The 25,386-nt window shown below is 37.2% G+C and overlaps 1 protein-coding gene across 2 annotated transcripts; it reads left to right on the top strand.

Annotated features, from left to right (window-relative positions):
- Window positions 1–5,781: 5,781 nt before the first annotated feature.
- LOC132267317 (uncharacterized) lies at window positions 5,782–25,051 on the top strand. Of its 2 annotated transcripts, XM_059768455.1 has the most exons (4): window positions 5,782–6,076; window positions 6,182–6,270; window positions 22,949–22,981; window positions 24,544–25,051. In XM_059768455.1, the coding sequence occupies exons 1-4, from the start codon at window positions 5,908–5,910 to the stop codon at window positions 24,673–24,675; spliced, it is 423 nt and encodes a 140-aa protein (XP_059624438.1). In that variant the 5' UTR covers window positions 5,782–5,907; the 3' UTR covers window positions 24,676–25,051. The 2 variants fall into 2 exon arrangements, with proteins under 2 accessions (XP_059624438.1, XP_059624439.1); XM_059768456.1 differs by lacking the exon at window positions 22,949–22,981 and having other exon boundaries at window positions 5,783–6,076.
- Window positions 25,052–25,386: the final 335 nt, after the last annotated feature.

Below are 25,386 nucleotides of genomic sequence, written 5' to 3' on the forward strand. Positions count from 1 at the left end.
TATTAAATTAGTACTTAATATGTTCATTAACATATATGAAATTGAGAATATTTGAATGAGTTTTGAAAACTTTATTTAATTATTTTCCTGTATGAAGTTTAATTTACCTAATTATAATTAAGGTAGAATTAACTTGTAACTTGATATTACATTAGGCCTTGCAATGACCTTTGACTTATATTTTTTTTAGAATATTTGAAGTTGCTTTGTGATCTTGAGAATTTAATTATTTAATTTAATTAAATTCCATTTATATGCTTCCATTGAGGTAATTAGGCATTGATTTTATATTCTTGTTTAATTTATAATTTAGAACTTGTTGTATGATTACATGATAGTATTCCATGAATTGAAGTTATGATTTAACTTGTTAGTATACCCATTTTACTTATGTAACATTTAATATGCCATTGTAGCTTGAATGCCTAGAGCATCTCTTGTGTGAATTCCATGACTTGGTTGTGCATGGTAATTGATGATGTGCATTGTGTATATGTGATATACTTGTTGCACAACTTGATGATTTTAAGAAAGCATGTAAGGACATTGTAATATGTAACGGCCAGGACATGGCTCTAATACGGGGGATGAGAGTTCCCTCTATATCTTATAGTGCGCACTAGGTGGTACCCTGAGGGCTAGTAATCTAAAAACACCAACATCGCGGTTTTATTCCGGGTTTAGTGTGAGTACATTGCAAGTTAGTAACCCGAGATCACTTGCTTGGTCATTGAGACCGTATGCCCTTTGGCTTTCTGCCATTTGTTAATTTCGCATTTAATTCCAAGTTGTTAATCGTTGATTACTTTTAGCTTGTGGTTTGGTGCGTGATATTTCATTATTGCTTAGTATACTTGAGGTTGTATACTTGTACTCTATATACGTTTATATTGCTTAGTATACTTAAGAATGTATACTTGAATGTATGTCGCGTTTCTTTTTCAATATTGTTTAGCGTACTTGGTGTGTACACTTGTATATTGATGATTTAGTAAGGTAGATAACCTAGTATACCTATGTCTCGTATACTTGTTTTACGTGCATTTTAATATTAATTGTGTACTTTTGTATGTATACTTGTATATTGAATATCGTGTTACATTATACCGCATGATCTTATGTTATTTAAATTGCATGCATGATGTGGTTTATGCTAGAAATGCTTTAAAGTAGCTTAGGATGATCCTTGAGTCTCACTTTTGACATAGATGTTAGGTGGCATGAACCTTATGAATTGTTTCACATTAATGTGATAATCATGTAAAACGTTAGGTCTATTCATGCTCATTCCCTACGAGTAATACAGGTTACTCACCCCTCGCTGAATGCAACCTGTTTCAGGTAAAAAGACGTGGTTTAGGGATGCACAATATCCCTTGGATGTTTTGTAGACTTGAAGTATTTCAATTCATGCAAATGTTAGCATGAAATATTATTTTTGATTTAAAATGTCAAAACTTGTATATTTTGTTCTAAATATGTAATGAGCACTTAAGTGCACCATTTGGGATGTATTTGACATGTGATGAGGCCATGGGCTAAGGACTTTTATTTTGAATTCTATGTACTTTTACTTTCATGCTATTTTATTGAAAAATAGAAAAATGGTATGCTTTTACTTCACTACATTTGCATGGGCGGTGGGAAGTGTGCTTTAGCACCTTTTATATGGTCTCTTGATTTATATATGAAGTGTGGCCAAAGGCCAAATGGTCTTTTGAAACCATTTTATAATTTTAAGTTTCAAATTTTCTTTTAAAAGTCTATTTTAGGCATTTTTGAGGTTCGGATAGGTCGTATTTTGCATCGGGCCTATATGGGGCCCACAGGTCATTCCTGTGCACTTAAAACCACTAATTACATTTGTGTGCATAATCGTTTTAGCCAAGAAATCCATTTAGGGTCAAATGAACACTTGGTGCAAAGTTATATTTTCATTATTTTTGACCTAAACTGATCTAAGGGCATACTGGGCATTTCACAGTGCTTTTTAAAATTTTCTTTTGATATGGTCAGGAAGAAAACTTAATTTTAACGGGGGTTTCTTCTTTGTGTTTTTGCAAAAAAATTCGTTTAGGCCTTCGAATCAGCTCTCAGTTCAAGGAATTGCAGAAAATTTCACACAACAGCCTTGTCAGCCATGCGTGCACCTACCGCTCGTGCATGTGCTCAGCCCTGCACGCGGTGCTGTTCTTTCGCACCTGCGCGCGTCCTCCTTACGCACGCGCGTGTGGCATACACATGGGGGCTGCCTTGATGCCCCCTTGCCGCACCAACCTTATATTTTCAAATTATTGTTTCTTCTTCATCTGGACTCCATTTTAGGCAATTTTTGAGTCTAACTTGACTAATTCTTCATTGTCCATCTAATATTATGCTCGGTTGCACTTGGATATTTTCAGAACTTACCATTTTGCCCTTGGGGGCTAAACTTGTCTGGTTTTCTTTTCATGTTGCTTCCACTATGCTTTCTTTTGAGTTCCGTGACTTCATGGGAAGTCACGGATGTGTCTTGGGAATGATCTACATTTTCAGAGATGTCGCTAACTATTTTGCCCTTGGAGCTTATTTGGTCTTTTTTGATCTTTTTCTTCCACGTTAGTTCTCTTTGAGTTCTGTGGCCTCATGGAAGGTCACCTTGGCGTCCTAGGGATGTTGTATATCCCTAGAGATCTTGTTTATGTTTTTGCTTCCGTATTCAGATCCGTTATCGGGTCAATCTACGGTTCATCACAAAACGTATTGGCTTGAAAAACCAGGGCCGTCACATAAAACACCCCGAAAGAAAAAAGAAAAGAAATATACAAACATGTTTTTCATATAAAATAAAGACATACACGGCCAGTAAAATACAAAATAACGTAATGCACGTGGTGTCGGAAATCGTTTCCGTACACCGAAACCTACTTCGGGTTAGACAAAACCCTTAGGTCACACGAAAAAGATTAAATCAAATGATTAAATAATTAATAATCATAAAATAAATAAATAAAATCATGACAAAAAATCGGAAAAGGAAGAAAAGACAGGGTCATCACATATACATCCTGTACAACCTCTAAAACATATGAAGAATATTAGAATAATACAAACAGGAACAAAATTTTTGTAAAAAAAAACCCCATATTTTTTGTAAATTAATAGATAAAATAGTAAATAAAATAGGAACAAAATATTGGTCACAAAAAACTAATTACAAACTCTATATCCAACAATATAACTTTTTGCCCAGCAGGCTGCAGTTTAAAAAAAAAAAAAAAAAAAGAAAAGGAGGAAAAAAAACTGCTGGGCAAGAGTACTTAATAGCCTAGCAGATTTTTTATACACAGCAACCCTAATTTCGATTTAAACAGCTTCCACAAAAATATATTTAGAGAGACTTTTTCATATAATATGCAAACAAATGTAGAAAAGGTGATGCATTATACTACAAAATACAAGCCATTCTAAACGTCTAAAATTGAGAGGAAAAAGCAAACTCAATACAAGAACAAAGTCAGTACAAAAAGATTTAAAGAGAGATTAAGGTTTCAATTGAAGATTTTCTCATCAAACCAACAAATAAAATCAAAAACAGAACAAAGATATAAAGATATATATACACACGAATAAGATATATAGATATATATACACACGAATAGATTAATATATATATATATATATATATATATATATATATATATATATAAAGAGAAAAGTGTGTTGAGAGAGAACCTGAGATGTGTGGAGACCAAAGCAGAACAAAGATACTGGTTGGTCTTGAAAAATCACGAAATCAGAGTAGAACAACCAAATCAACTAAATTAGCCGAACAATGGTTGGTCCAGAACTAGGGTTTCGAAATGATCATGGTAACAAACTTAGGGTTTCAGAGAGGTAGAGATGGTTATGCAAAGAGTGTGAGTCGTACGCAACAGAATATTTAGAAAGTTTTGATTATTTTAAAAATAGATCTTGTGTTTTTCTAACTTTCTTTATTTTAGCAATTAATAAATTAATATCATGCAATATAAAATAAAGCAAAGTAAAGTTAGAGATGACACCAGGATTTTTAGCGAGGAAACCCCAGTTGATAAAATACGTCAATTGTTTGCGTGGGAAAAATCTCGTAAACTATACAGTCCAAAGTAAATTGATCCACTATGCTTGAAACAAAATACACTGAACTTTGACTCTGGCTCGCACCCTATCGTTCTACCAAACACCAATTGCTGACAATCCTCTGACTTTGTGACTCTTCGTCCAACAGCAACTTGACCTTAGGCTTATGCTTGATCTTTGTAGAAGAGTAATAGGTAGATCAGACAACACTTCTCGAATGCTCCAACTCCTTCAAAGTGTGATCGCTTTTACTTTTATTCTTCAATTTCTGGGTTTGATGTAGAAGTAGATTTGCTTTGCCTGATCGATGTAGATGCAACTGTATGATCACGATCAGGATTCGAACAACACAATTCTAAAATCATTATGTGAATATATGTGTGTTCTAGAAAGACAAATAAAAAAATCTCTAAGATTTTCAGAGACAAAAATATTCCTAAGGCTTTTAAGAATAATAAACTGATAATGCAAAAGCCGTAAATAAACCTATGTGTATGACAAGGTTTATATAGAGTTTAAAATGACCTAATCCCTCTGAAAATATGAAAAAAATCGTGCATAGGATTTGGTACAATTCTAGACCAACTAGGAAACAATTCTAAAACAGGAAACTAAAAGTTGGAAACTGACCAGGACACCTTGAACCGGTTCAGAGGGGTTGAACCAGTTCAAGTATAGCAGAAACTTATTTCAAGGCCAACTGAAAACCTTGAACCGATTCAGAGAGGCTGAACCGGTTTAAGTATGCCAGACTTGAATTTCCTGGTTCACTAAAGCTGAAAACACTATATGGTAAGATTTTGAAATAATACTAAGTGCAGAATGTGTCCTAATCGTTTAAAATTTCTTCCTAGTGTGTTGTTCTTACCTTTCTCGAATAATCTCGGTTATGGTAACTTGGAACAACCTTTCTATTCCGCAGTCACTATCGATCTTGATAACTTGCATTACAAGTAACTTGAATCACAACTCGACTTGGACTTGTTTTGTTTATGATAATTTCCAAATACAAAATACTATCTCACAAAGAGAAGAAATGAAAGATTAGAAGAGAGTGTGAGAGAGAGACGGTATGTGGTTGATGGTTAGAAGATTAGGGCTATGAATGGATTAGGGTTAATCTAGCGCCAAGTGGCGCTAATTTGTGGCATTTAACTTTCAGGAGCAATTGTATCATTTTGACATGTCGGATATTTTGTAATAAATCTGAATTTAATATTAAGGGGTAATTTTATCTTTTCATACGATTTAAGGTCTTTTTTGAATGGATTAGGGTTAATCTAGCGCCAAGTGACGCTAATTTGTGGCACTTAACTTTCAGGAGCAATTGTATCATTTTGACATGTCGGATATTTTGTAATAAATCTGAATTTAATATTAAGGGGTAATTTTATCTTTTCATACGATTTAAGGTCTTTTTTGGATAGAATTTTTTCAAGTATCATTATTTCAAAAACAAGTAAGTTGTATTTGTACGTCATTTTGACAAACTTGGGGGAGGGGAGTTTGGTGTACTTTACCCGTTATTTGTGCTACAATTTAGTGGCCGTGTATTTCAACTTTATGTAACGGAGTTAAGGTGTTTGTGTTATCAATTAGTGGCCGTGTATTTCAACTTTATGTAACGGTGTTAAGTATATTACATTATGGAGAGTGTTAACTATATGTTGGACCAGACCAAATTTTTTTACATGAGTACTGCATAACTTATGCTGCAGTGAACATCACTTTTCTCTCTGAAAGCATCAAAGCTAACAGACAGGTCGTCTTCGGCTACAATCAGAGCGCCAAAAAAAATAAAAAAAAATGTCTCCAAATAAGAAAGGCAAATCGAAGGGCAAGTCGGCCGAATCGACTCAATCTCCAGCCGATGTAAACACCAACAAATTCCCCTCATGTATTCGTTTTGTTCCTCCCTCTTCCGTCGCCATAACCATCCACGCAAAGCCAGGCTCCAAACTTGCCACCATCACAGGTGCTCTCGCTCTCTCTCTACAGTGTTCATGCCCTTTCACCCTCTCGACAAAATTTTCTATATCCTCTATATATATATGATTTTGATGATTTCTCATGAATCCAGATTTCAACGACGACGCTTTAGGCGTTCAAATTGACGCTCCTGCAAAGGACGGAGAAGCCAACGCCGCACTCCTAGATTACATTAGCTCGGTATGTACTCTGTATTTTTTAATTTTTAAATACTTTTTAATCAGCATATTTTAACACTAGCTCAATATTTTTTTTTAAGCTAACACTAGTCCATATTAGATACTTGTGTATATTATGTATTTTGGTTATTGGAGCCAAAAACAATATAACTTTTTGCTTTTAAGATCAAGAGCAAGAAATTTTAAGTAGTTGTCGCATGCAAATTTTAGGGAAGCAGATTTCATTTGAATTTTGTGACACAAAATGGATATCAGGCATTAAAATGTGTAAATTACTTACCAAAACATGTGTAAAATATGTTTTTGTGGTTTAGTTATATATGCAAATTTGTGGTCAATTACAATTCCATCAGGAATTGGAATAATATAGCATGTGAATTTATTTATGTATTTTGGAAAATGATAGAAAATTAGAAACGCGGTTGGATTACAAAAAACTTTGCTTGTAACGGGAAGAGACAGTTTTGGGTGCATATTTAATTGAATATTTTGATATGATCCCGTAGCAGGCGAGGGGTTGGTTTATGCCAATGTGAGAGTATACTATTTGTGGTCTTTTCTAGTGTGATATTTTAAGATGTGATTAAATTTACTGTGTTAGGATGAAATGTATTTTTTGGGGTCAAGAGTTTAGTTAACATTCTAAGTTGTAAGTTCTAGCCTTTTATGTATTAGTGTATTACGTGGTTTAGTGCATAAATACAAGCTTTATAACTTAGATCTTTTATATATTTTTTCAACTATTTCTTTTAATTGTTTGCTTTCTTTTAGAACTTGTGACAAAGGATAGAGCACTGAATTTTTTGAAGACATGGAGAGGAGAGGAGACATTAAAGTTTCTACCAATTGAGAAATTCCAAGTGATCATTCTTGTTAATAGTTACTGTTAACAACCATCTATTCTAAAAGCTTAAGTTGTTAGAGAGGGTGTAAGTTTAACATTTAAATTCTTCAACACGCCCCGTCATGTGTGGCCTTCTTTTGGTCCAACACATGTTTCAATTTTGATTCTCAGGGTGATGGTGGGGTTTGAAGCTCTGATACCATGTTAACAATCATCTACTCTAAAAGCTTAAGCTGTTAGAGAGAGTGTAACTTTAATATTTAAATCTTTCAACAATAAGAAAGATGTATGGATTTTGGACATTGTGCTTCTTGAAGGGTTGTAACCTTGAGGATAGGTTTTTTTTTGATAGATAGTTGAGGGTCATAGACCTCTTATAAATTCAAATTATGTTGGCCTTTAGATCTATTAAACATAAGACATGTAATATGAATATTGAGATTGGATTATTTGTAATTTAAGCTTGCTAGATTAGAATTTTGATGGTATAGGGTTAAGCAGAGAAATATGAGAGCTTTGTAAGAAATTTCTGCCTCATTGAGATGAATGTATGTAGATTAGTCCCCCTTTGAGTTAGATATTTGGATATCAATTTATAAATTTGTATATGTGCATCAATAATTACAAAATCACTTTCTTGGGATTAAACTTATGGGGTGGATGGAAAACTACTGAAGGTATATTATTAGGAGCAAGCACTAGTTGTAAAACAGAAATTGCTTTGAAGTGGTAATCCAATTGGTTGGCTGCTTCTAAATGAATGGTATCATCAGATAATGCAAACTCCCAAGGGATCTAATTTGGTGATTTTAACTTCTCTTTCTGTGCAGAATACTTCTATGTTTTCAGTTCCAAGAATTACAGTCTTGGCCAGTAGTATCTGAGATTCATTTCTTAACCTTTCAGTCTTCCTTGACTCTGACCTTCCCCGCACGCTTGCTTCAATAACTTCTTTAGTTGAATGTTATTCATCTTATTAACTTAATAAGATTAACATGTATGCAATTAAATATGAAACTGATAGTACTTTTCATTTGATGGGTAGTTAATTAGCAGTAGTTCATAGATTGAATTCATATTATGCTTTGCCAGCCAGACTTTGGTATCATTGTTGAGAGTAGTAGTTGTTTTTAGCCATTGGGTTTCTCAAATACCCAAATCTTCAGACATGAAGATATGGATGAATTATTAAGAGCTTATCATTTCTCTTATTTTATTCCCTACCAAAATGAACTTTACACATGAATTATGTGTCCGAGATGAAGGTTTTACTCATACTGAAGCGCCAGTGCAGTAATGAAGCATATCTAGAAATAATCTGATTCTTTTAATGGTACACTAGGAATATTTTCCTTTGTTGGACATACGTGTCAAGCATGCTTTAAATATTAGGCATTTCAGACGAATAACCCATTCTTTTACTCATGTTGTGCTGTCTGCAACATGAATATATGACACATATTTTAGAATCCAGAATCAGATAGGTCGGTTGAAAATGCTACTGGTATGGCTCCTCTCCATCACTAGGAGTCTTGTATGCCCCTCTGAAAATCCTTAACAAGATCTTTGAAAATTCCTCCATACCCTACCAATCAGATTTCCATCACCTGATGTAGGGTTAAGTGGCTGGTAATTCAAATAATCAGGGCTGCCATTTGTTGACAGTAGGGATATGGAATTTAAAATCAAGGAGAAAAGAAATTGAATAAGGACAGCCTATTGGAGTCACACCAATAAGCCTAGGCTTCACACCTCCTAATTTGTGAATCACTCACAGGGAATTTCAAAAGATGGTTTCTTCTGAAGAATCTAATCCCACCATTGAGACTTTTCTAACTTCAGTTGAAGAGGTTGGTGATAACGATGCTCAAATAAACCAAGGTTCTTAAAAGAACCCAAGGATGATCTGCATGTTAATCATTTTGTGGTTGGATATGATGATTTTGATAACAATTTTGTTGTTTGCACACTTGGTTGAGTTAAGATGATCGAAGAGCTGTGACTTTGACTGGAAATTAATTTGTTAGTAAACTGGAAATTATATACAGAGGCATGTTTCTCTAAAGTTTAAGCCGCTAAAGGTGTTGTCAGAGGAGAAAAATAATTTGTGTAATTGCTTGCCTCTGATTGAGTGCAGACACTTGTATTTATATTTACCAACTAGGGTTACAGTAAAGGAATAAAATAAAGTCAAATAAATTAAAATCCCTAATTAATTGTGATCCACTAATCACGGGACCCGGAATTACGGGGACAAAATAAAACGTGAATTCCAACACTCCCCCTCAAGCTGGAGCGAAGATGTCAATCAAACCCAATTTGCCAATTGAGGACTGAAGTAGAGATTGCCCCATTGACTTAGTAAACACATTGGCTGTTTGATCAGGTGAAGGAACAAACACTGGAACAATAGCACTAGACCAAACCTTCTCTCGAATGAAGTGAATATCAACTTTCATGTGTTTGGACCTCTCATCGAGAATAGAATCGGAAGCAAGCATTATAGCAACTTATTATCACAAAACAATTTGGAAGATTCTTTCATAACGAAGCCCAACTCAGTAAGAAGAGACTGAAGCCATAGAAGTTCACACGTGCCCTGTGCCATAGCACGATATTCAACCTTAACGGATGACCTAAAACACTATTGCTTGCTTCTTACTTTTTCATAATATAAGATGACTGCCATAGAAAGTACAGAATCCGAAGTAGAACGCCTGTATGTTTTGGACCTGCATAAGATGCAAAACATGACACTCCAAATTGACTACCTGATGCATAAAATAAGCTGAGGCTAGGACACGTCTTGAGATATCTCAAGATAATCCAAATTTGATGAACACAGAGCATTTATAAACTGACTTACAACACTAACTGCAAAAGTCAAATTCGGCTTGATATTCATCAAGTAAATGAGATGACCAACCAAATGTTGATACATAGAGGGATCAGTAAGCAAGTCATGAGATTTAGCAGAAAGTTTAAGATTCGGATCCATAAGAGTAGAGGCAGGTCTACACCCCATCATTCCTATATCCCGAAGAAGATCCAGAGCATACTTATGCTGAGACAAAGATATGCCATGATTTGACCAAGCAACCTCTATACAAAGACAATACTTCAAGGGATCCAAATCTTTTATATCAAAGAACTAACCTAGATCCTTCTTAGCAATTCCGGAGGTATGATCTCCAGTGATGATAATTATTGATTTAAGATATAATTAAAATCTAAAGTAAGTGATAAAGAAGAAGAAGAAAAAGAGAAGAAAGCGAATGAGAGAAAAGGAGAAAGAGATGGGGAAAGAGAGAAAGAATGAAAGAATACTTTCATCCTTCCACCACATTCTATTTATAATAACAAGTTTCAGAAATTACACATAAGCCCCAACATTATATAAGTAATAACAAATAAGCCCCTGACAACACTCCCCCTCAAGCTGGTGCAAAAATATCTATCATACCCAGCTTGACTGACATATTTTGCAAGCAAGTCTTGCTCACACCTTTAGTCAAAACATCAGTAACTTGATCATGTGTATTGACGTATGGAGTACAAATCAGCCCAAGACGAAGCTTTTCCATGATGAAGTGTCGATCGACTTCAATGTGCTTTGTCCTGTCATGTTGAATTGGATTGTGGGCAATGCTAATAGCACCCTTGTCGTCACAATACAACTTCATTGACTCGCGAATAGGATAACCCAACTCACCCAACATCGTACGTAGCCATAACAACTCACAAACTCCATGTGCCATGGATCTGAACTCAACCTCTGCACTAGATTTAGCTACTATAGACTGTTTCTTGCTTCGCCATGAAACAAGATTACCTCCAACAAATGTGCAATTACTTGAAGTAGATCGTCGACCTGTTATAGACCTTGCCCAATCAGCATCAATATAGGCTTCAACACGCAAGTGGCCATGACTGCCAAACAATAACCCCTTACCAGGTGAACCCTTGAGGTAGCGAAGAACATGATGAGCTGCCTCAAGGTGAGGTGTACGTGGAGCATGCATTAACTAACTAATCACACTAACAACGTAGGCAATATCTGGGCGCGTGAGAGATAAGTAAATCAGTCTCCCAACCAATCGCTAAAATCTTCCCACATCATCTAATGGGTCTCCATTTACATCATTAAGCCTATAGTTCTGCTCAATGGGAATATCAATAGGTCTAGCTCCAAGCTTGACTGTTTCAACAAATCTAACACATACTTCCGTTGAGAAATGAACACACCTTTCTTTGACCTGCACACCTCGATGCGAAGAAAGTATCTCAATGATCCGAGGTCTTTAACCTCGAACTTTGTCCCCAAGAATGACTTCATTCGACGAATCTCTTCTGGATCATTTCCAGTGATAACAATATCATAAACATATACAATAAAGGTAGTGGTGCAGCCATGGTGCTTCTTGATGAAGAGAGTATGATCTGCCTGACTCAGTGTGTACCTTACTCTTTTCACAGCAGTGCTGAACCTCTCAAACCAAGTACGTGGCGACTGCTTTAACCCATACAAAGCTTTATTTAGCTTGCACACTAAATTCTTACCATTAGCAAGCTTAAACCCTGGTGGCATAGTCATATACACCTCTTCCTCCAAGTCACCATGAAGGAAAGCATTCTTTACATCCAGCTGATGTAAGGCCAAATTCAAATTAGCTGCCAAAGAAAGAAGAACACGTATAGAGTTCATCTTGGCAATTGGAGCAAATGTTTCCAGATAATCAATTCCATAGGTCTGAGTGAAGTCCTTTGCAACTAACCGAGCTTCATATCTCTCAATTGTTCCGTCTGTATGATACTTTATTGTGTAGACCCATTTGCAGTCTACTGGTTTCTTACCCCTACGTAATGGAACAATATCCCAAGTACCATTCTTCTAAAGGGCCTTCATTTCTTCAAGCATAGCTTTCTTCCATGGAGTTTGACTAAGAGCATCTAAAACACTAGAAGGAATAAATACAGAGGAGATACACGAAGTGAAAGCAAGATATGTTGGAGATAAGGCATCATAGGATACAAACTGAGATATGGGATGCTTTATATAGCTACGAACACCCTTACGATAGGCAATAGGGACATTAAGATCAACAGGAATGCTATTGGGAAAAGAATTAGGAGTATCAATGTCAGCTAAGGAATTACCTGGATCGAGGGAGACTTCTTGGTCCTAGGGTGAGTCAATAACTTGTTTTACCCTCCTAGTGTAGACAATTGGTTGCTTTCCCTACTGCAAATCATTAGTGTTAGGAGGACTAGACATAGGCACCTCAGTAAGAAGCTCCCCCTGAATGGGAACCTGCCCCTGAATGAGAACAGGCAAAGGAAGGGGGCATTCCCTCTAAATGGACAACGGATTCTCTACATGTATAGTAGTCTCCCCCTATAGAGAATCCCGAGCAGTGAAAAAAAAAGGAACAGACTCAAAGAATGTAACATCCATGGAGACAAAGCGACGACGAGTGGTGGGGTTATAACACCGATATCCTTTCTAAGTGGCGGAGTATCCAAGAAAGACACATCGGATTGCCTTAGGGTCCATTTTGTCCTTGCGATGATGAATGTGAACATAACAAACACAACCAAACACTTTCAAAGGGACAATAAACAAGGCAGTGTCATGGTGTAAGACAGAGAAGGGGGATTGATAGCTAAGAACCTTAGAAGGCATGTGATTGATAAGATATGTAGCTGTTAAAGTTACATCAGCCAATAACTTTTAGGCACTCCCATCCCAATTAGAAGAGAATGGGTCACCTCCGTAATATGACGGTGTTTTCTTTTAGCTACACCATTCTGTTGTGTGTATCAACACAATAGGTTTGATGGACAATCTCGTTATCAGCAAAAAAGGAGGCAAGACCACCATATATAAACTCTCCTCCATTATCAGATCGAAGGATTTTGAGGGGACAACCAAACTGAGTACATACTATCCTATGAAAGGTTTTAAAAATGGAATGAACTTCATCTTTCATTTTCATAAGATAAAGCCAAGTATACTTTTGTATAAGGGATGCGTTCCTCTCTTGAACGCCTTTTTTATTTCAATTATTACTTATAAAAAAAAAAAAAAAAAAAAAAAAAAAAGATAAAGCCAAGTATATCGACTAAAGTCATCAACAAACACAACAAAGTAACGAAAACCAAGTAACGAAGTAGTAGATTGAGGATCCCACACATCAGAATGAACAAGCTCCAAAGGAGCTATATTTTTATTAATACTAGTAGGATAAGAAATACGACATTGTTTGGCAAGAACACATGTTTCACAATTTAACTCAAAAGATTCAACAGAAACAAACTGGGGAAGCACATGCTTCAAAACAGGAAGGGGTAAATGACATAGTCTATTATGCCATCGCATTAACAGATCTTTATTGACAGTACTATACCTAACACTAGATTGATTTGCAACATAATAAGAAGTTGGCCTCGCGTTCAGCAAATACAAGCCATTGTCCTCACGTCCACTTCCAATCGTCTTCCCCGTGTCGAAGTCTTGAAACACACAGTGAGATGGAAAAAAGGTTACGCTACAATTCAAGCCTTTTGTAATGTGACTGACAGAAAGGAGGTTATTGGTAAACTTTGGGACATGAAGAATAGAGGATAAGGTAAGATTAGGAGAGGCAGGAACAATGCCCTTCCCCGCAATGGAGGTGAAGGTGCCATCAGCCATTCTAACCTTATCCTTACCAGAACATAACCTGTACAAAGAAAAATCAGATGCCATACCAATCATGTGATCAGTGGCTCCTGAATTACTGATCCAGGGTGGTCCACCAGATACTGTGGAAATTTAATGTGCCGAATGAGAGATACCTATCTGAGCGAAGTTAGAGGTGAAGACGGAGGAATGTCGTGATAGTAGATGTTGGAGAGCATCAAGTTCAGCCTCGGAAAAAGAACTCGGTGGCCCTGAGGAGGCATGACCAGTAGAAGCAGTCTCACGCTTTGTAGTATGTGCCATAGATAACCCCCTAAATGGACCAGGCCATGGCCTAGCATTCGCATTAGCAGGAGCTAGAGTAGGGTGACTGTGTAGATTCCAGCATGTTTCCTTAGTGTGGCTCGTACGCCCACATTGATCACACCTCAACTTGCTTTTGTCATCCTGTTTCCCTCCTTTTGGAGGATTGGGCTTGTTCCATTGTTGTGTGGCAAGAGCAGAACTCTCAGACAATGGTACTTCTGGCTCAGGCTTAGTGTATATAGGTGCAGACATAGCCTTTATTCTACTCTCCTCAGCTTGGGTATACGAAAACACATCTCTCATAGAAGTAGGGGCTGGATACCTGCCTAACACTTGTACCCTGGCATGCTTGTATCTCGGATGCAGACCACCCAAGAACTCATAAATTCGATTTCTTTCTACCATAGCATGAAATGGTTTAACATGAGCTGCACACATAAGTATGTAGTCTTGGTAGTGATCTAACTCTTCCCATTTACCACGTAGAGTGTGGTAATATGTAGCAAGGGTTTGGTCTTCCTGCTTGAATCTTGGAATTTGTTGTTGGAGTTCATACAATTTTGCAAAATTACCAATTAAGGAATACGTCTCTTCCACACCGTCCATAGCTCTTTAGCTATTTTCACAAACAGAAACCCTTTTTAATCTGTGGTTGCATGGACTGCAACAACCACGTCTTAACTAGTGCATTATTTGCACTCCACTCTTTGAATTCAGGATCGCTCTTGGAGGGATACGTGACGGTCCCTTCGATATGGTCGATCATCCTACGACCAGTGATATGCATACGAGCAGATTGAGCCCACTCCATATAGTTCATCTCATCCAGCCTAACCGTCTTAATACAAAGGCCTAGATGGTGATCACTACTACCTCCCAATACTGGAGTCAGACTAGGAGAAGACCCAGTTTCTTTTGAAGTTACCTCTGAGCCAGACATTTTATCAAACAATTTCTGGATATACAGTCCTCATAAACAAAAACAGTAACAAAATACGTAGAGAACCACCTCTCCAACGCACAAACTTGAACTAAAAAGATTACCATCTTCTGAGATGCATAAAAAAGCGACCACACAGTCACCACACAAACCCTAGAAAGCAACAAAGTAGACCATATCAGAATCGCTAACAACGAAGAAAAAACCACCAATTCAGAACCCCGCGAACACAAAAAAAACACCGATCGAGACTGAAATGGCTAAAAAAAAAAAATCCCATCTTGGAATCTCTTCAAAACCCTTCACACCCACTAGGGTTTACACAAACTTGCCCTAGGGTTTCAACTACAAACCTAGAGCTTTACAAACCATGCTTTAATACCATGTTGACTTGATATAATCAAATTGAAAGTAAGTGATAAAGAAGAAGAAGAAAAAGAGAAAAAAGCGGATGTGAAAAAGAGAGAGAGAGAGAGAGAGATGGGGAAAGAGAGAGAATGAAAGAATACTTTCATCCTTCCACCACATTCTATTTATAATAACAAGTTTAAGAAATTACACATAAGCCCCAACATTATATAAGTAAAAACAAATAAGCCCCTGACAATAATAATATCATCTACATAGACTGAGATAATAATACATTTACCATTTATATGTCTCCGAACAAAGCATGTATGATCAATATGACACTGTATAAAGTTCATTCCCATTACAACAACATTAAACCGACGAAACCAAGCTCTGGGAGACTTTTTTAGCCCATAAAGTGACTTCTGCAAACGACAAACCTTACTCAAATACTCCCCCTCTACCCGAAAACCTAGTGGTGGATCCATCTAGATGGTCTCCTGTAAATTTCCATTAAGAAATGCATTTTTGACATCCAGCTGATGGATAGGCCAGGAATGAGAAGATGCCAGTGACACACTGAAACTAGAAGATGGGCAATTGTTAACTTTGCAACTGGAGCAAAAGTAGCATTAAGTCCTGCCCTGGAATCTGAGTAAATCCCTTAGCAACCAGGCGAGCCTTGTACCAATCAATAGATCCATCAGCCAAGTATTTCACAGTAAAGATCCACTTACACCTCATTGTTTTTGCCCCATGTTTGGTTTTTCTGAAGAGCATCCATTTCCACTTTCATTGCCTCAACCCATTCAGGATAACGAAGTGCCTCTAAAACGGATCGAGGAATAGGAACAGAATCGAGCTTGCCCAAAAAGGCTGTATAAGAATCTGAAAGAGCATAATAAGACATATACTTGGAAATAGGATGATTAATACTGCAGGAAAAATCATACCAAGAAGGGGGTTTCCGAACACGGGATGGATATCTAGGAGGAAGAGTATCAGAGATAGGAGGGGAAGTACCTGTATCCAAGGGAGTTTCTTGCATTGGATCCTGAGTGCGAGGGCGATGTGAATATACTTGCAAAGGAGGAGGAGCCTGCTCAGTTGGAAGAGTAGGAGTAGAAGACTTCTGCACTTTTTTCCTGCGCGAAAATAGGAACAGGTTGAGCCAGAGGAGAAGGCTCTTCAGGGAGCAACATAGACACGTTCCTGCACATGAGAAGAATGGCCAAAGAAGGGTTTCTCCTTACAAAAATGTTTGGACACAGGATCATAGCATCAATATTCTTTAGACATAGAAGAATAACCTATAAAGACACAACGAACAGTTGTATCATCAAGTTTGGTACAGTAGGACTACGGTTTTTAACAAAACATGTACACCCAAAGACCTGAGGGATAATGGAAAACTCAATACTGTTGGGCTGAAGAATTTGAAGAGGGAGTCGGAGGGACTTTACCATTTAAAACCCGACTGGGAGTATGATTCTTCAGATAACAAGTAGTGAGAACAACCATATGCCAAAAATATTTTGGTACATTCATTCCTTATAAGAGGCACCAAATAACAGCCATGATGTGACGGTTTTTGCGTTCTGTCACACCATTCCGTTCAGGATTATAGGGATAAGTAAGTTGTTGTAAAATCCCTTTTTCATTGAGTTGAGAGCGAAAGTAATTGGAAATGTTTTGACGCCCGTTATCTGATCGAATATTTTTGACAACCATTTTGAACTGGGTTTTTATCAACTGGAGGAATTGAGTAAACACATGAATAACCCCCGACTTCATTTTACGCAAATATACTTATGTACACCGAGTATGATCATCAATAAAAGTAACATAGCAAAGCAGTAACGGAAGAAGGACCCTACACATCAAAATGTATTAATCAAAGGCAATAGGGGCACGATGCATAGACGAATATAATTGGATCTAGTATGTTTAGAAAGCTCACAAACCACACAATGAAATTTGGAAGTCTCACAAGCTTTTATTAACTCGGGAAATAACCAACATAAGTACTGAAAGCTTGCATGTCCTAAATGGGCATGCCACAATTGCAATGTTTTTTTATTTTTTATTTTATTTTAAAAAAGAACGTGAATTAGGTAAAATAGATGCTTGATGCTTGAAGACTAGAAGAAGAAGATGGTGAATCTCCATAGTATAGCCTGTCGCGCTCTCCCTTACCAAAAATCTTCCTTGAATGCAAGTCGTATAACAAACAATGATCAGGAAAGAAAATTACTACACTGTTAAGAGATTTTGCAAGATGACTTACAACTAAGAGGCTAAAGGTAAAACCGGGAACATGAAGAACAAATGACAAATTAATATAAGGAGACAAATTCCACTTATCCCTAAGAAGGGAGGCGCTTCTGACATTAAGGATTTCCGTCCAATTAGTGTGGTGGGTTGTATTTACAAACTTATTGCTAAGGTGCTTGCTCTAAGAATGAGGGAAGTAATGGATGGGATTATTTCGGACTCCCAGAACGCATTTATTGGAGGATGACAAAATCTTGATTCAGTTCTTATTACTGGCAAATGTGTGGATTCCAGATTGGGAATCGGTATTCCTGGAGTTTTATGCAAACTTGATATTGAGAAAGCATACGATCATGTGAATTGGAATTTCCTTCTCTATTTGTTACAAAAAATGGGGTTTGGAAGCAAATGAAGGAAGTGGATCGAGATCTGTCTTTCATCTGTCAAGTTTTCTATTCTTGTGGATGGCACTCCTGCTGGTTTCTTTGGTTGCACCCGGGGCATAAGACAAGGCGATCCTTTGTCATCTATCCTCTTTTTTGTTGTTATGGAGGGATTAAGCAGACTTATGCACAAAGCAGAGGACCTTGGCTTTATTAAGGGTTTCAAAGTGGGTAGAGACTTAGCCCAACAGATGGAGATTCTCATTTACTTTTTGCAGACGATACCCTGGTTTTCTGTGATGCTGATGTGTCTCAACTTCGTTATTTGAGATGCATCCTAACTTGTTTTCAGGCGGTCTCCGGGCTAAAGGTCAATGTGGCAAAGAGTGTGCTTGTCCCAGTAGGGAATGTTCAGGATATCTCTTTCTTAGCTGCAGTTCTTGGATGCACGGTGGGTTCTTTTCCTATTCCTTATTTGGGGTTGCCCTTTGGGGTCTCTTCAAGGATAGTGGGGAGTTGGGATTCAATGATTGACAGGTATGCGAAGAGACTAGCAGGATGGAAAAAGCAATATTTGTCCAAGGGGGGTAAAGTTACTCTTATTAAGAGTACGTTATCGAGTCTTCCCACTTATTTTCTTTCTATGTTCCAAATTCCTTGTTCCATTGCGGATAGGATTGAAAAAATTCAACGGGATTTTCTATGGGGAGGAAGGGGAGATGAGTTCAAGTATCACCTTGTCAGATGGGAACAAGTTTGCAAGCCTGTGAAATTTGGAGGACTTGGCATAAGACGAATAGTTCTTTTCAATCAAGCCCTCCTAGGTAAATGGTTATGGAGATTTGGAAGGGAAACACACTGTCCTTGGCGTAGGTTAGTTTCCTGTCGGTTTGGGGAAGAAGATGGAGGCTGGTCTACATGTCCGGTTACTCTTGTGGGAGGAGTAGAGATGTGGAAGTCTATTTGGAAGGGTTGGGATGCCTTTTCTACTCATATCAGATTCAAAGTTCGTGATGGACGTTGTGTTCGGTTTTGGGAAGATCTTTGGTGTGGTGATCAACCACTATCTCGTTCATTTCCTAAATTATTTAGTATTGCAGTTGATAAACACGCCTATGTAGTTGATTGCTATCGTCTTGATAATAGTGGGATTACGTAGGATGTGCACTTTCGGCGCTCTTTTCAGGATTGGGAGATTGATGAGGTATGTGTTTTTTTGGATCTTCTATATCGGCAGGAGGGTGTTGGCAGAGGAAATGATGATTTGATTTGGGCTCCTTCCCACGGTCGTTTCAAAGTAAGATCCCTATTTTTATGTCCGTCTCATTTTGTTAATTATGTTTTCCTGTGGAAAACTATTTGGCGATCCATGGCTCCAACTAGGGTGGCTTTCTTTGTTTGGACCGCTGTTTGGGGAAAGATTTTGACAATTAATAATTTAAGGATCAGGGGCAACTGTATTGTTAATCAGTGTTGTCTATGCAAGAAACATGGGGAGTCTGTTGACCACCTCCTTATGCATTGCCCTGTGGCGAATGACTGTTGGAATCTTATCTTTGGGTTGTTTGTATGTGTTGGGTAATGCCAAGATCTACTAAGGATTTGATTCATGTATGGAGAGGTTGTCGCATGAGAAGGGATGTACGTGATTTCTGGAGAGTTATCCCATATTGTGTTTTGTGGTGTATTTGGAAGGAGAGAAATAGTAGAATGTTTGAAGATAAAGAGTCGTCTACGGCAATGGTGAAACATCACATTCTTTGCTCTCTATTCTCTTATGTGAAGAGGAGTTCTTGCTCTTCTTCTGATGATTTAATTATTTTTTTGGATTCCTTGGGGTCTTAGTTCCGGTTCTATTTCTGTAATAGGGACGCGTTCCCCTTTTGAGCGCCTTTTTTATATTATTATTACTTATCAAAAAAAAAAAAAAAAAGGAGACAAGGGGTAACATAACTCATCCATCATATGATCATTTGCACCAGAGTCAAAAGCCCATGTAGGATTCCCTTTCCTAACGTGAAAAGTAGCAGGAGTACCTGTGGCAAGTATAGCTGTGGAGGTGGTAGGAGCAGTCACACCAGCACCTGCACACTGCCGAACAAGAGTAATAAGCTGATCTTGAAGTTGGCCAATATGAGATTATAGATGAGTGACATCTGGAAAGCTAGTAACTGGCCCAGGGCTAACATAAACAATAGTAGCAGTGCGGGAGGGGGAGCGTGAAGGACCACTAGCAAATTTTTGCTTCAACTTAGAATGTAACTTGAAGCAGCAGGCTTTCATATGTTCGATTTCTCCACAGTGATGGCAAAAACTTTTTCGCCAGTAGAACGGGACCCAGAATTAGCCACAAATGCCATTTGATCCCTTGCAGTAGATGGATCAGAGATGACAGCAGGAGTAGGAAGAAGTAAGTGGCATTGGCGCTCATCACTATCAATAGTCGCAAAAGCATCATACAAAACTGGCATGGGAGAGATTCGAATTCAGGTTTGAGCCCCATCAAGAACCGGTAGGTATGTTGACGATCTAAATGCTTAACAACAATAGAGGCAGCGTCTGGTGGAAAATCATTTAGGGGTTCATACTGAGCCAACTCCTCCCAAAGAGATTGTAAATACCCAAACTAATCTACCACGGATAATCCCAAAAGTTACTGTTCTGCTCGGGACATTTCCCTGTACAACTCAAAAATCAGGGAATCATTGCGCACATGCTTATACATCTGGCCAGAGCAGTTCAAAGACTGTGCTGTGCCATGGTACATGAATATATTGTAAAGTCTCTCTTCCATAGAATTAATTAGCCATCCTAGAATCGTGCAGTTATCCATATCCCATGCAGCAAATTTAGGGTCATCAACATCAGGATAGAGACGAAAGGAGTGAGGCCATGATGCAAAATTACGCCCATTCAACAACACGCTTGTAACCTGTTGAGTCGGGGTATGTTGAGAAACAGACATATCATAACGGGGAGCAACAACTACCTCCTTACCTTTTTCACTAGTCACCCATCAAGAAAGAACTTAAAGAACTTCAGAAATTTCTCGGACAGGAAAATCGCTGCAAACACCAACAACCCAGCTGCCGGAGACACGCAGAAGCTCACGGAGATGCTACCGAACACACCGGTAGCCTGAAATCATCAAAGAAGGGTAGAACACCCTAGCACATTACAGCTATTTGCTGAAAAATATCCCGAAAGAGGGGTTCAAACCGAAGAGACAACACTCCCAAGGGATTTGCAAGAAAGCTGGACTCCCAAGGGGGGAATCGCTGCAGGCTAGGGAAGAGCATGGAGGTGGGGTGGGGTCTAGGGCAGTGGGTGAAGGTATTGAGAGAGAGGTGGGTGGTGCTGGCAAGTGGTTTGAAGAGAGGAGCGTGTAAGGCTTTGATACAAAAAAAGAGAAAAATAAATTGTGTAATTGCTTGTCTCTAATTGAGTGCAGGAACTTGTTTTTATATTTTCCAACTAGGGTTACAATAAAGGAATAAAATAAAGTCAAATAAATTAAAATCCCTAATTAACCGTGATCCACTAATCACAGGACCCGGAAATACGGGGACAAAATAAAACGTGGATTCCAACGTTGTCATTCATACTTTTCTTTTTTATTGTGGAAGAGATGCAATATGTCTTATAAGACAACACGAGGAAGCAGTGGGTTCTCTTCAAGAAAGGGCAAATTATACGAGACATTACTTATAAATAAAAAAAAGTAAAAAAAGTTATCCCTGATGTTTCAAGTGGATGGATTTAAAGAATTTAAGTTTGATGGTAATTTCAGCTTTTTAATCGTTTGGAGCCATGTCACTACATTAACTCTCCAGATGCAACTTCTTTTGTAGCAGGGAAGAATTGATGGATATCTTAACTGCAAACTTGAACCGCATATGATTAGGAAAAGGGATAAGGATAAAAAAAACATTTCAGATTTTTGGTACAATTATGGTTACGTATTTTTTTCTACCTTTTTTTCAGAATGTTTAGTTGTTAGGGTTCTTTTTGTATTTTCTTATTTTGAGGGTTTCTTAGGTTTTCCCTACGATTTTTCCTATAAATAAAGCCTTATGTTATAGTGTTTTATTACTTTTGATGATTTGATTGAGATTATTATGCATTACAGTGTTTTTCCTCCCTGATTTCTTTTTCTTTCCCATATCTTCTACTCTTCTCTCCCTAATGTTTCTTCTACCGAAAATTTTATACTCCTCTCATTTTCTTTCTTGTTCTTCATTAATTGGTATTGGAGTGTTCTGCGTCTTGCATCATTTGGTATCAGAGTGTTCTCTGTGCTGCATCAATTCAATTGATGTGGAAAGTGCTCTTATCCCAATTGATGTAGAACTGAAAGTGCTTTGATACCGATTGATGTAGGACAAGTACCGGTTAATCTGGGATGAGAAGAAGGGAATGACAAGGTAGAAGATAGGGGATTAGAAAAGAAACAAAAGGAGGATGAGGAGCAAGAATAGGGGAGAAAAGCCAGAAGAAATTTTGGTAGGAAGAAATTTCAAGCATGCAGACTTTAATTTCATGAGCTATGAGGCTCATAAGCAAGCCCTTTAAGAGAAAAGGAATAGAATCAGAAAGAAAATAGTTAGATTTGAGTTTTAGTTCTCCTCCAATTAGAATACATTCCCAATGAAAATAAATCCATAAACCTGACCAATTCTAGTTTTTTTGTGACCTCTTCAATGATGTAGCTAACATATCTTCAATCTGTCACAAGCGATCAGTGTAATTGTTTTGAACTTATTATTGAAAATCTTCAATCACATGTACAAGACTTTTGATTGTTTCACTGTGATTTTTAATTTTAGAATCTCTTTCTGCCTTTGCATTTTGAAGATATTAATAACCATCTAAAATGATCTTGGTGCTTTGCTGAAACAGATGCAGCCCGACAGAGAGAATCCAATGCTACAAGTATTTCTCAACTCAATTAACTCTAGAATCAAGGCCAAAAACTTGCAAAATGATATTTCTGGCCTGAAATCTGATATTTCTAGCATTGTGGGCTCAAATACTGTTGGCGCTCAAATTCTGTTGGCTATGGTCTCATAGTTTAAATCCCAAAGAAAGATCGTAAGATAGAGAACACATAAATTTAAAATTTTATTTCTCCAACAATTTCATTATCAAGTAATCCCAGTACAGGTGTTTGGACCACAATTATAACCCATTTCTAATAGAAATAAAATGCATAAAGCTAATCTGGTTTTAGACTTGACTAAACTCCTACCTCCAGAACTTGAGATAAACTTCAACAAAGAATTGACAGCCTTCCTTTTATCCTTTTTATGCATCATTAACTTCCTTTGCACCCAGAGTTAAAGTCAATTTTGATTACATCGGGTCTAACCTTGAGTGCAACACCTTTTGATTGAGGATGTCACTTTGGTATTTTCATTCTTAACAGTTGGTGAACCGCTCAGAAATCCAGTCTTCGTGTTTCTTACTGAAACCTCGACTGTGAGCCTATCATCATATGAACACAAACTAACTTTGGAGAAAGTTCAAGTCATCTAAAAGATTCAGAAGCTCCAATTATTGAATCAAAAAATATCAAATTAATAAATAGAAGTTATATATAAATATTTCTGATATTTCTTTGATAAGAGGATGATGAATAAATTAAGATCTATTGCACTTGCATCATTGTATAGATAGCTCTGTGGGAAACCTTTAACCTCCTCAATCCCTGCTTCTAGACACTCCTACTTGTGAGCTGACCAAGGTAATGAAGCACTAATAAATCCGTTAGCTTCTAACACTAGAACAATGGAATTCACTAAATTTGGTACTCTCTAGTAGCACATACCTTCTGTGATTGGCCCAATCAGGTGAAAATCTGTTTGACTAATGATTATTCTTACAACTAGAGAGGTTTTTACTGCAGGACTACCTTTTGAATGAACCTTCAATGTAACAATGATTTACCCTTTAACGCTTCTGTGATTTTGGATTGCACTTTTATGGCTATACCCCAAGCTGGGGAATGCAGTTATGAATGGGGGAGCAACTGTTATTGGGGATTGAGTCGGGGGTATTTAGGGCTCTTGGAAAAAAATCTTAACTATTGTAACCTTCATTCATCTTGTCTAGATTTTTGTCATCTTAAATTTTTCTGCCTTTTGGTGCACAGAATACTTTTGTGTTATATGTCGTGTTGTTGTCTTTTAATTTTTCTATTAAATTTTGCTGGATTATTAACTTGGATTAACACTTCTTTAACTCCACAAGTGGTACAGAACCTCTGTAAAACAATAATTGGTATCAGTAAATACTTAAATTGATGTGTTTTTTTTTACTAAAAGCTTCAAATGGTTGAATTTTTATTGTCATTAAAATAAGAACATGCTTGAATTGGGTGGTTTCTAAACTGATAGTTCTTTCCTTTGCTCTCCAGTTCCTTCTTGGTAATTTTGGATAAAAGGATATAGTGTCCCAAACGGGAATTTCACAATATTCATTTGATTTATAAACAGGTTATTGGGGTGAAGAGAAGGCAGGTTTCTATTGGCTCTGGTTCTAAATCAAGGGACAAGATTGTGATTGTAGAGGAAGTTACTTTACAGAGCGTTTTTGATGCTTTGGACAGAGTTTCCAAGAGCCACTGATAGAGAAACATGCCGGCCATGACTTATATCTATGAATGTGACACAAGGCTCGTGTTTATATTAACCATCCCAACAAAATGATGCAGGTTTTGAAGATAAAATCTACTTGTTCATCATTAATCGTTGTTCCCTATGGATGCTTGGGAAAGAGGAACACCATTCGTGACTATAATTTTGGATCATACAAAGTGATAATATCATTTTATCTATTGATCTTATAGCGAAGTGATTTTCTGCATACTCTTCCTATATTTTGTTAGCCGTTCATCAGGTGCTATCTATATTTCCATGTTATAAGATTTTTATTATTATTTATTTATTTTTTCTCTTTTCAGGTTCCCACCTACATAACCTATAGCGGTTCTCCTTTTTGTTATTGTCTAAATTATCACTCGCATCCTTTCACTCTTGTGTGGTGCTACATTTTTGTAGCACTAGGCTTGTGTTTGTTATGCAGCAGTGGAAATATTTTTAGATTGTCACCCTCATGCTTTTTCAGATTATGAGCAGTAAATTTTATAAGTAATTAGTTATGTTTTTGCACTTTCAATGTTATAGTATTGGTACAATGAAAGAGAGAGACAGTTCTTTCAATCTATTTCCTCAAATCTTGTGTTTGTGTGTGTGTGTGTGTGCGCGTTTTTTTTTTTTTTTTTTTCCTCATTTCTGTTAGGTGTGCATTTCTGTTTCAGACCTTCCAATTTTAGCAAA

This window comes from Cornus florida, unplaced genomic scaffold (assembly GCF_030987335.1).
Source record: "Cornus florida cultivar Cherokee Brave unplaced genomic scaffold, ASM3098733v1 CherokeeBrave_3.0.0_Hap2_Chr07, whole genome shotgun sequence".
In the NCBI taxonomy this organism is placed as follows: Eukaryota; Viridiplantae; Streptophyta; class Magnoliopsida; order Cornales; family Cornaceae; genus Cornus; species Cornus florida.